The sequence below is a fragment of the Bombina bombina genome, chromosome 5 (genome assembly GCF_027579735.1).
Source record: "Bombina bombina isolate aBomBom1 chromosome 5, aBomBom1.pri, whole genome shotgun sequence".
NCBI classification, from domain to species: domain Eukaryota; kingdom Metazoa; phylum Chordata; class Amphibia; order Anura; family Bombinatoridae; genus Bombina; species Bombina bombina.
The window spans coordinates 516,692,623-516,706,040 of NC_069503.1; the positions used below are offsets into that span (position 1 = coordinate 516,692,623).

General features: G+C 35.1%; 1 protein-coding gene across 1 annotated transcript in view; it reads left to right on the forward strand.

The window, feature by feature from the left end:
• The window catches only part of BMPER (BMP binding endothelial regulator), a 300,921-nt gene that overhangs the window by 224,550 nt on the left and 62,953 nt on the right, over nt 1-13,418 (forward strand). The window contains exon 13 of the mRNA XM_053714435.1: nt 6,498-6,834. Within this exon, the coding sequence (XP_053570410.1) occupies nt 6,498-6,834 (337 nt within the window). The remainder of the gene's footprint in view (nt 1-6,497; nt 6,835-13,418) is intronic.

The window sequence follows — 13,418 nt, forward strand, 5'->3', positions numbered from 1 at the left end:
GTATCGTTGGTGGGTGGGAGCAAGCCTGGGAGGCGGGTGGGCGGCCATCGATGTGCCGAGTAGAGGGAAGGGGGGCGGGATCGGGGGCGGGTCAGTCGGGAGCGCGCACGGGAGCGCGCGCGTGCACGGGGGGTGGCGGGCGGGCGCGTGCACGTGGGCGGGAGCGGGAGGGAACCGCTACACTGCAGAAAAATAAAGCTCTAAAAAGCAACAAAAAAAAAAGTTTTGAAAATTTTAAAGTAACAGCTAAGGGATCTGGAAGGGGTGGGGGGTTGGTCTTGGGGATCGGGGAAGCTACACTACAGAAAAGGGAATTTTTTTTAAAAAAAAGGCAAATTTTTTACTAAACTGGGTACTGGCAGACAGCTGCCAGTACCCAAGATGGAGCCCATTAAGGCACAGGGGGAGGGTTAGAGAGCTGTTTAGTGGGGGATCAGTGAGGTTGGGGGCTAAGGGGGGATCCTACACAGCAGCATATGTAAATATGCTAAAAAAAAACACAAAAAAGCCCAAATATAGCTTTTATTTTAGTACTGGCAGAGTTTCTGCCAGTACTTAAGATGGCGGGGACAATTGTGGGGTGGGGGAGGGAAGTGAGCTGTTTGGGAGGGATCAGGGGGTCTCATGTTTCAGGTGGGAGGCTGAGCTCTACACTAAAGCTAAAATTAACCTTGCAAGCTCCCTACAAGCTACATAATTAACCCCTTCACTGCTAGCCATAATACACGTGTGAAATGCAGCAGCATTTGGCGGCCTTCTAATTACCAAAAAGCAACGCCAAAGCCATATATGTCTGCTATTTCTGAACAAAGGGGATCCCAGAGAAGCATTTACAACCATTTGTGCCATAATTGTACAAGCTGTTTGTAAATGATTTCAGTGAGAAACCTAAAATTGTGAAAAATTTTACGTTTTTTTTTCATTTGATCGCATTTGGTGGTGAAATGGTGGTATGAAATATACCAAAATTGGCCTAGATCAATACTTGGGGTTGTCTACTACACTACACTAAAGCTAAAATTATACCTAAAAGCTCCCTACATGCTCCATAATTAACCCCTTCACTGCTGGGCATAATACACGTGTAGTGCGCAGTGGCATTTAGCAGCTTTCTAATTACTAAAAAGCAACGCCAAAGCCATATATGTCTGCTATTTCTGAACAAAGGGGATCCCAGAGAAGAATTTACAACCAATTAAGCCATAATTGCACAAGCTGTTTGTAAATAATTTCAGTGAGAAACCAAAAGTTTGTGAAAAAATTAGTAAAAAAGTGAACGATTTTTTGTATTTAATCGCATTTGGCGGTGAAATGGTGGCATGAAATATACCAAAATGGGCCTAGATGAATACTTTGGGATGTCTACTAAAAAAAAATATATACATGTCAATGGATATTCAGAGATTCCTGAAAGATATCAGTGTTCTAATGTAACTAGCGCTAATTTTGAAAAATAATGGTTTGGAAATAGCAAAGTGCTACTTGTATTTATGGCCCTATAACTTACAAAAAAAGCAAAGAACATGTAAACATTGGGTATTTCTAAACTCAGGACAAAATTTAGAAACTATTTAGCATGGGTGTTTTTTGGTGGTTGTAGATGTGTAACAGATTTTGGGGGTCAAAGTTAGAAAAAGTGTGTTTTTTTCAATTATTTCCTCATATTTTATAATTTTTTTTATAGTAAATTATAAGATATGATGAAAATAATGATATCTTTAGAAAGTCCATTTAATGGCGAGAAAAACGGTATATAATATGTGTGGGTACAGTAAATGAGTAAGAGGAAAATTACAGCTAAACACAAACACCGCAGAAATGTAAAAATAGCCTTGGTCCCAAACGGACAGAAAATGGAAAAGTGCTGTGGTCATTAAGGGGTTAAAGGGACACTGAACCAAATTTTTTTCTTTCGTGATTCAAATAGAGCAGGCAATTTTAAGCAACTTTCTAATTTACTCCTATTATCAATTTTCTTCATTCTCTTGCTATCTTTATTTGATAAACAAGACTGTAAGTTTAGATGCTGGCCCATTTTTGGTTCACAACCTCGGTTGTTCTTGCTGATTGGTTGCTAAATGTCTGCCACCATTAAACAAGTGCTGTCCGAGGTCTGAACCAAAAACTGGCTAGCTTAGATGCCTTCTTTTTCAAATAAAGATAGCAAGAGAACGAAGAAAAATTGATAATAGGAGTAAATTAGAAAGTTGCTTAAAATTGCATGCTCTTTCTGAATCATGAAAGAACAAATTTGGGTTTAGTGTCCCTTTAAAGCTAAAACTATAATTTAGATTTATGGGGGGAAAACGTGCTGAATTATAAGCCACTTGACCTCAACACTATTTAATGACAAGATGTGCCCGCTTGATGTGCTAATAGACCAGGGATTTTTTAACAAAAACAAATTTAAAAAATTATTATTTCTTTTATCTTATAATCAGTTTCAGCAGCTGAATGTTACTTATTAAAACATTCTCATTTTATTTTTGAAATGCCACATTGTTGTGCATGGGACACATCTGTTAGCTCTGGCCTCACATATAGTGTATGTGTTTTTGCAACTCTACAAAGAAGTATCTGTTGTAGGCTATAAAAAAAACAATAACTGTATGTAAAGTCCTTCATAGAAAACAAAAGATTTATTATTACTTGCTGGAAAATACAAATGATTGTTACAAGAAATGTAAGACTCGTTTGTCTTATAAAAAATATTTTTACTGAGTTAATCATCAGATCTTTATAAATAAAAAACGTTACAGTTTCCAGAAAGTTTCACTGGAGCAGACAGTTCTAAACATGCATTTCTTTAGCCATGGGTGTATTTTGACCTAAGGCAGGCTAACTAGGCCTGTGCCTAGGGCAGCAGGATTTTGGAGGAGCATGTTTTGAGGGGACATGACACCTTCCCACTCATATGCACTCTAAAAAGTTTTATTTATTAGAAATGTTCTTGTTTGCTATTGGGGGTGCATGACCCCTCTATGTGTCCCTGGCCTGACGGTGTGAGCTCCATTGTGCTCAAGTTAAATCAATAGCGCTTATATTTTTGTACTCATATTACAAAATTTATATTTTATTGCTTGAGTGATAATCTAGGGCACGCTAACATTGGATAGCAGGGGTGCACTAAATCCCTCACATAGTAGATTTCAATGTGGTAATTCTGAAAAACTGATGTTGGCTATCGCTCAAGCACTAAACCACTATATCTATCTATCTATCTATCTATCTATCCAGTATATATATATATAGATAGATAGATAGATAGATAGATAGATATATATAGTATGGTATTATGGTATTTCATTGACACACACATACAAATAAACACATATACATACATACACCTTTGAGCCCTTTCATTTCTGCATCTTGCATAAATATCCATTTAAAGGGACAAGAAGCACCTTGTAATAACAATATATTTCTGTTGTCTTGTTATATAATAACATATCAGTCAAGTTTAAGGGGTCAATTTATCAAGGCTTGCCGGAATCAGAAGTCTAAAGACTGCTGCTCCATAACCTGTTCGCCTGCTCTGTGGCGGCGGACAGAAATCAACCCGATCGAATACGATCAGGTTGATTGACACCCCCTGCTAGCGGCCAATTGGCCGCAAATCTGCAGGGGGGGCGGTATTATTGCACCAGCAGTTCACAAGAACTGCTGGTGCAATGATAAATGCCGACTGCGTATGCTGTCAGCATTTATCGTTGTGCGAGCGGACATGATACGCTACTTCGTATCATGTTCGCTCCCACATTGTTAAATATGCCCCGAAAAGTTTATAAAACAAACTAACATCTTTTTTACTGCAATTGTGTTTTAATAGTCAAACTCCACCCACCTTTTACCTTATTTGGAAGAGCCAATCTGTGCTTTAATCTACAGACAATTGTGTATAGCCACGGTCATAATGTTAGTATAAAATGCATTGTTTTGCAGTCTACATTACATGAAAAGGGGACAAAAGAAATAATAAAAGCATATAGGTGGTTTCGTTATGTATAACTAAATATTTAATATAAAAATCTCAAGGTGTTTACCCACTCTTTAAATACATTTTAAAACTTTTAGTCTATAATAAATTTTTGTTTTAAATGTAATAAGTATAAATATAACATTAATACTTTATTGCCATATCATGTGTTTTGTTGTGCAAACTTTCAAGAATTAATTGTTTTCTTCAGGTCTCCAAAAGCCTAGAAATTTTCAGAGCTATTTTGTATTGCGCTCAAGTAAAACATTTAAAGGGACAGTCTAGTCAAAATTAAACTTTCAAGATTCAGATAGATCATGCAATTTTAAACAACTTTCCAATTACTTTTATTATCAAATTTGCTTTGTTTTCTTGGTATTCTTTGTTGAAAGCTAAAACTAGGTAGGCTCATATGCTAAATTCTAAGCCCTTGAAGGACGCCTCTTATCTCAGTGCATTTGGACAGTTTTTCACAGATAGACAACACTAGTTCATATGTACCACACAGAAAGCATTTTGCTCACTCTTGTGGATTTACCTAGGAGTAAGCACTGATTGGCTAAAATGCAAGTGTGTCAAAACAACTGAAATATGCAGACAGTCTGCAGAGGCTTAGATACAAGGTAAACACAGAGTTAAAAAGTATATTAATATAACGATGTTGGTTATGCAAATCTAGGGAATAGGTAATAAAGGGATTATTCTGGAGTAGACTGTCCCTTTTCCTCACCACTTGTAATATGAGCGCTAATTAAACTCCCTGCACTCCCCATTAAAAGTGTAGGGAGCCCAGTTAAGATTCTGTAGTTAACGTTTTTTACCATCCATTTGTAATACCAGATGGCGCTCTAGTCTTAGCATAGAATCACGATGCACCCTGCAATAGGGATTGCACTTCACTTGTAATCTAGCCTATAGGTTCTGGATTTAATATATTTTCTATTCATATTTATATACATCTTTTAAAAATAAAATATCATAAACATTATTCTTAAAAATTGGTATGATATAAATATTCAATAAAATCATACCAATATTTAAGAATGATGTTAATGATATTTTATATTTTTTAATGCTAGTTGTAAAAGGCATTTATTCCCTTTAAATGTAAAAGAGGTACATTTTTGCACTTTAAAGGGACAGTCAACACCAGAATTGTTGTTGTTTTTAAAAGATAATACCTTAATTACCCATTCAATAAAATCATACCAATATTTAAGAATGATGTTAATGATATTTTATATTTTGTAATGCTAGTTGTAAAGGGCATTTATTCCCTTTAAACGTAAAAGAGGTACATTTTTGCACATTAAAGGGACAGTCAACACCAGAATTGTTGTTGTTTTAAAAGATAATCCCTTAATTACCCATTCCCCAGTTTTGCATAACCAACACAGTTATAATAATACATGTTTTACCTCTGTGATTACCTTGTATCTAAGCCTCTGCAAACTGCCCCCTTATTTCAGTTCTTTTGAAAGACTTGCATTTTAGCCAATCAGTGCTCACTCACATGCATAAATTCACATGCATGAGATTAATGTTATCTATATGAAACTCATGAACTAACACCCTCTAGTGGTGAAAAACTGTCAAACTGTATTTAGATGAGAGACGGCCTTCAAGGTCTAGGAAATTAGCAGATGAACCTTCTAGGTTTAGCTTTCAACTAAGAATTCCAAGAGAACAAAGCAAAATTGGTAATAAAAGGAAATTGGAAAGTTGTTTAAAATTACATAGCCTATTTGAATCATGAAAGTTTTTTTTGGACTGGACTGCCCCTTTAATATCAGCATTTGGCTAGCCAAGTGTGTAATGGCTCACTCCCATTGATTTCAATTAAAGGTAAATGTGGATATGGCTTGTTGAGCGATTATGAAGGGGTTTATCAACTCCAGTCCACAAGAAACCCTAATCTGTTGGCGCCCTACAAATACCTGTTAATAATAATAATAATAATAATAATAATAATAATAATAATAATAATATATCAGATGTATATGATTTGCCTGCTTGAGTGCAGGTGAGATTGTAAAACAATTCTTACTGAACATCTTAAAGGACCACTGAACATAGTAGAATAGTATACTCTATAAATGCATAGTAAGAATACAATGCAAAAGCACTTAGTTTGAATTTCAAATGAGTAGTAGATTTTTTTTTATGACAAGTTTCAGTTAGTACAATTTTCCTTCTCACTGCATCATGTGACAGCCATCAGCCAATCACAAAATGCATTTACATATATTCTGTCAATTCTTGCACATGCTCAGTATATAATATAAAAAGATTGTGTTTAGTTAGTGAAAGTAAATTTTAAAGTTGTTTAAAATTGTTTATTCAATCTGAATGATGAACATTTCATATTAACTTTATTGTTCCTTTAAGAAGGCAGAAAATTAAAATTTTGTTGGCTTAAGGCATCAGTTATACTCAGTGAACTATGAAGTATTTTATATTTGTGGGATTCTAATGTGTCACAAAGCCATTGGGTTAATTTTTACCTCTACTAATTTAGGTCTTGAAATTTCCTGGGATGGAGACAGTTTTGTAGAAGTGATGGCTGCCCCACACCTTAAAGGAAAACTCTGTGGACTTTGTGGCAATTATAATGGACACAAAAGAGACGATCTTATTGGCAGTGATGGGAATTTTAAATTCGATGTGGATGATTTTGGTGATTCCTGGAGAGTAGATTCGAATGAATTCTGCAGTCGACCACAGAGAAAGACTGTACCTGAATTGTGCCAAGGGACTGTTAAAGTGAAATTCCGAGCTCATCGAGAGTGCCAGAAGCTTAAATCGTGGGACTTTCAGAACTGCCACTCTACAGTAGATTATGCCATGTTTTATCGGTAAGTTAAAAAATCAATCAGCAAATAATATATCCGGCAATATGCCATGCTAGCTATAGCAATTGAGTATTTTATAATGTTTCTGGCAAATTTGAAGTGACCGTAAACACCTTGAGATTGTAATATAAAATGTTTAATAATTATGCATAGTTCAACAGCTTTGCAATATACTTTTTTATTATTTATGTTTCCCCATTTCCTGTAACTTAAGTCTCAAAATTGTGAGTTTTTCCGATTATAAGAACTCAAAGCACACATGATAAACTTAATAAGCCTAACCCTGTCACATATCTGTTTCTAATTGGATTCAGCAGAGATAATTAGATAACAACTGAAAGACAAAGCATGTTTTGCTAACTTTATGGCTATGACTAGCTGTGTCTACTCCAGAGCAAGTATGAATTGGCTCATCCAAATAAGTGAAGTGGTGTGTGAAAACAATCACAGCAAACAAAAACTTAGAGGGACATAAAACCCAAATGCAGATGGAACATGTGATTTTTTTTTTAATTGTTTTATTTATAATCCAAGTCACTGTCCAAAAACAATATCAACCATTTTGAAAACATGGCATAATCAAAAGATAGAATAAATTTGACAACATAGTACTATGTTCATTTATACATGTAGTTAAATTTAGGCTAATCATCACATTAATGAACACAAACATTTTATTTTCCTACAATGCTTGGAGTTTTTGATTTTCAGTATAACCCCCCCTTGTTCCCCCCCCCCCATGCGAAGAGAAAACATAACAAAAAAAAACAAAAAAAAACAAAAAAAAAAAACAAAAAAACAAAAACAAAACAAAAACAAAAAAAACCAAAAAAATTACCATCACTTTCTTCCTGCTGAAGCTTTACCAGTTCCCTAATAGAACAATTTCTGTATTTCTAAAGGGGAAGATTATATAATCTATTTCTGCAGCCGGAAAGATTTTTAAGAAGGCAGCCCATTTATCAAAGAACCTTTTAATGTCTTGTTCATTATTTATATCCGCGTTTCTCTGGTCTAAAATGCATTGTTTTTTCATGCAGTTTTTAATTTCAGTAATGCTTGGCATTGCATGACTTTTCCACTTCTTACAGATTAAATACCTGGTAGCAAGAATAGCGGAGATTATTATTTTTTCATCAGTTTGCTTACCAGGCTCTTCCTTAAGGCAGAGTATTATCTGATATATTGTCAAAGAGACATAGCCTATCTTAAGCACCTTTTTTAGCCAGTATTCGAGCCTAGCCCAGAGATTTTTAATCTTTGGACAATACCAAAACATATGTATTAAATCAGCTGCCTGATACGAACATTTAGGACATTTATTAAACCCTACATTCACACATTTGAAACCTCTCTCGGGGGTAAAATATGCCCCATGAAGGAGCTTAACATGTGCCTCCCTCCAAGTTGCAGAGAGCGTTACTTGTGCAATTTTTTTAATTGACAATTGAATAGTTTTAGACTCAATATTACTCTGAGGGATTGCTGTATTCCAGTAGAGGGCAATCTTTGCCAGTACCGGTTCTCCTTTATTTGTACCCAGAAGATGATAACATGGTGCAATTGACATATGACCATTTCTTGTTAGAGCAAGCCAATCATCGAGTTTACCTAGTCCCCATTCCCAACCAGCTTTCTTAACTAGGTCCTGTGCAAAATGCCTTAATTGCAAATACGCAAAGAAGTCTTTATTGGGTAAATCAAAATCTCTTTTTAATTCCTGGAATGTTTTGATATATTTTCTCTCTTTATCAATTATTTGGTATACCTTGGTTAACCCCCGATTATGCCATTTCCTAAAGACTTCGGAATGCAATCCTGATTGAAAAATAGGGTTACCTATTATAGGCAAAAGACAGGTAGCACTATTATTAATTGAAAGAAAGGTTACTATCTTGTGCCAAGCTTTAAGTGGGTTAAGAATTGTTTTAAATCGTTTAATTTCTGAGGGGATTTCTTTAGGTACTAAGTGTATTAATGCAGATAGAGAATATGGGTAGCAGACACTGGTCTCGAGATAATTATTCAAGACATAGTTATTAGATGAGATCCAGTCTGTTACGACACGAGCCAGAAAGGAGAGGTTATATAGCCTTATGTCTGGTAAGGCAAGACCACCATCCTTTCTTGGTATTGAAAGTTTCATAAGAGATATCTTTGACCTCTTATTCTGCCATAAGAACTGTATAAGTGAAGTATTGATTGAACGTATATCCTTACCTAATAGAATTATTGGTGTATTTTGAAGTATATATAAAAGTTTTGGAAGAAGAGCCATTTTAAAAAGGGCAATCCTTCCAGAAAGTGATATTGGGAGATTTTGCCATAACAAAAGCTTTTCTTTGATCATTTTTACTACTGGGGGTATATTCAATGTATAGAGATCTACGGACCTTGTCGGAATATGAATCCCTAGATATTTAAAAGAATCTTTTACTTGGCGAAAAGGAGTTTTTAATATTGAAGTTTTATTTTTCCTGAGCCACACTATCTCTGATTTTGTCATATTTACTTTGTATCCAGAGAATGTACCAAATTGTTCCAAGATATGAAAAATTTTTGGTAAGTTCAGTTTGGTGTTAGCCAAATAAAGCAGCAGATCATCAGCATACAGACCGATTTTTATTTCGCAGTTACGAATTTTTATACCATCCAAATGATGGCGTATTTTAATTGCCAGAGGTTCAATGGAAATATTAAATAAGAGCGGGGAAAGAGGACAGCCCTGCCTTGTTCCTCTACCTAACAAGATAGAGGGGGAAATGTTGTTATTCACTATCAATCTTGTAGATGGGTGTTTATATAGATTTTCGATAAATTCAAGAAAATTACCTCTGATGCCAAATTGTCTTAACGATGTTTTGATATGTTCGTAAAATATTGAATCAAAGGCTTTTTCAGCATCTAAGGAAATAATAGCAAGGTCAGGTATGTCCTCCCCCCCGCTAGTTAAGTTAGATAGTACCTCAAAATATTCTGTCACCAATAGGGCTTCCCTAATTTTTGAGGCTGAGTTGCGGTTATTTAGAAAACCTGCTTGATCAGTATGTATAATTTCTGAGAGGGGTCTTTGAAGTCTAGATGCTAGAATTGCAGTAAGAATTTTGTAATCTGAATTTAACAGTGCAATTGGTCTGTAGGATTCCTTGTATTCAGGGTTTTTTCCACCTTTTAATATCAAAGTTGTGTAAGAATTGGTAAATGAAGAGGGGATCATTTTACCACTAATAAAGAAGCTGTTAAAGAGCGTGCAAAGATGTGGGGTGGCTTCACCAATCAGGATCTTATAGAATTCACTAGGCAAGCCATCTGGACCTGCTGCTTTATTTGAGGCAAGCTTGGATATTACTTTCTCTATTTCTTCTATGGAAATAGGGACATTGAGGCTATCAGCCATTTCTGATGTGACAGTAGGATACGTGATATCTCTCCAAAAGTCATCAGATGTATGTGTATCACTTGTTTTAAATGAATATAATTCCTGGTAATATTCATTAAATGCAGCTAGTATGTCTTCGGCTTTAGAAAGCTGAAGACCTTTATTATACAATTTGTCTATGATTGGTTGTTTTTTCTCATTTTTTATTAATTTGGCCAGCATCTTACCTGATTTATTACCATATTTATATAGCTTAGCCTGCATTTTTAATTCCTTTTGAGTTTCTTGCAGTAAAACAAAAGTATCCCTTTCATTTTTTGCTTTAACGTATTTTGCCCAATTTAAGGGGGTTTTGTCAAGCAGATAATGATTATAAGTGTTAGTTAAACAATGGCATGATTCTCTTTCTCTAGATCGAATTTTCTTATGCAGGGCTGAGCTATATGAAATTATTTCGCCTCTCATTACTGCTTTTGCAGTGTCCCAAAATACTTCAGGGCGGTTTAAATAGTCTTTATTAAAATGTACAAATTCCTTATATCTATTTATAAGCCAGTTCTTGAATTTTACCTCAGTCGTCAGATAGTAGGGAAAAAAGAAACGTGTTGCAGCAGAATACAAATGTGAAAGCTGAAACTCAAGTACAATCGGTGCATGATCTGAAAGAAATATTGGTCCTATATCTGTTTTTACCCCTCTCATCACCATACGTTCATCAATTAGAAAAATGTCGATTCTGGAGAGCGTCTTATGCGCCTTGGAAAGACAGGTAAAATTTTGAGTAGAAGGATTTTGCTGTCTCCAGATATCCCGCAGTGCTAAGTTCTGCATTATTTTTTTTAAACATCTTACCCTCTAGATTATCTTTTTTTTGTTTTAACTGTTTGACATTATGTCTTAGCCTATCGATCGGGCATTGTGGTGCCATATTGTAATCTCCTCCCATAATTAAAGAGCCTTCCGTGAAGGATAATAATTTGGTCTGCAAAGTGTTCCAAAATTTTGGATCAAATACATTAGGGCCGTATGTATTACATAATGTATACATCTTCTGGGCAATCTTTATTTTCAGTAGTACATATCTCCCCCCGATGTCAGCCTCAAAATGTGTGACTTCGGTATCAATTTTCTTTCCTATTAGAATTGCTACCCCCCTTTTCCTCTTAACACTAGGTGCAAAATAGATTTCTTTTACCCATGTTGATTTAAGTTTTAAAGATTCTTCAGCTGATAAATGGGTTTCTTGAATAAAACCTATGTCAGTCTGGATCTTTCGCAGGTGATTAAGGATTGCTTTTCTCTTTATAGGGGTAGATATACCACCTACATTCCAAGATACTATTTTACAATTTTTATTCAGCATATTCATTTATACATTAAGAAGGGAGAAAGAGAAGAGAGAAAGAGAAAAAATAAATAAATAAATAAATAAATAAAATAAATAAATAAAAAAAAAAAAAAAAAAAAATAATAATAAAAAAAAAAAAAATAATAATAATAATTTAAAATTAGACACCTAAATTTTCTCCGCACAGGTGGGGGTTGGGTCCTAGGACTCACGTCTAGAAGAGACACGGTCTTTCCCATAAGCAAAAACCTATAGCTTACACTCAGTCTAATAATCAGATATTCAATATTGCTGTTATTAAGCTTAGGAACCCAGTGTGTTATAGAAGCTCTCAGCCAGTTGAGCTTCTTCAAAGAAGTGTGTGACTTCCCCAACTTTAACCTTTAATTTGTAGGGGTACATTATGGTTGCCTGGTACCCTTTTTGTATCAGTTTGGAACAAATAGGAGCAAGCTCCCTTCTCCTTGCTGCAGTGTCAGCGGAGAAATCTTGAAACATAAGGATTGTAGCGTCTCCAGCCTTAACAGGCTGTTGTTTGCGATAATGCTGGAATAAGGTAAGTTTGTCTTGAAAATTTAATATTCTAGCGATAACAGGCCTAGGCCTAGTTCTATCTTTATTGCCTGAGCGAGGTAGACCAAGTCTGTGCGCTCTCTCCACTGGGATGGGATATAGGGTAGATGGCATCTTTAAAATTGTAGGCAAGGTTTCTGATATAAAATTAACAAGATTGTCATATTGTTGTTCTTCCGGAAGGCCTATAATTCTTATATTATTTCTTCTAGAACGATTTTCTAGATCTTCTAATCTGTTTTGAATTTTCTGTACGTTATTATTTATACCTTCTAGATTAGAACTATGCGTTATTGTTAGATCTTCCAGGTCCGAAACTCTTTGTTCGGCTTCCTGCAGCCTATTGGAAAATTGACGAACCTCTTGTGTCAGAGAAAGAAAATCTTGTTTGATTTCAGCTCTAAGAGCCTCAAATTTAGGAGAGAGCGCATCAGATATACTAGCGACTAAGCTGTGAATATTGGTTACTTCTTGTACAACTGGTACATTTAACATAGTTGGTTGCGCTTCTGTGGGAGGCTCCTGATTACCCTTCAATTTTCTGTCTCTCTGTCTTGCTGCCATGGCTGGAGAAATATTCCGGGGTGAGGTGTGAAGGAATTTATCCATGTGCCAGAAAAGAAAAGAGAATTAAAAAAAATTGAAGTGAGGCAATTTATCTAAGTGAAGATCAATACAGGGAGTGAACTTAATTTTAGAGTTAAGTTTGAGAAGGTGAAGCGTTCTCAAATAGACAAGTGAGGATAGGGATGTGCACTATTGTGACCAAGTGAGGGAAAAGAAAAGGGGAGAGAGAAAAAAAAAAAGGAAAGAAAGGAAAAATAATAAACTGTGAATTAAATCGTGTTATTTAGATCCAGCCAGGGATGCAGAGATCAGGGACGTTATTAATGTTAGGCAATTTTATGCCAATTTGTTAATTGTCTTACTGTTGCTAATCTTCAAAAGACACAATAAAGGAAATGGTATCTCTGAAAGCAGCAACAGCAATTTCTTAATTAGATTTATATCCAAGAAAATATTATTCCAGCAATTATATACAGTATATTTTATAGGTAAGCAAACATATTCACAGTGACCTAGTTATATCCTGGTTCAGTCAGTTTCATTTGTATTTTATTTTCAGAGAAGTTAAAATATCTCTTCTTTAAAGAAAATTTATAAGGTAGTTTTAACTAATGATCTTTATATTTCTATATAAACTTTCTCCCTGTCCAATAGTAAGGGATAGTATTTTATTTTCAGGGAACGTAGGAGATTTATTCTTAGGAAAGAGTTATTAGATAA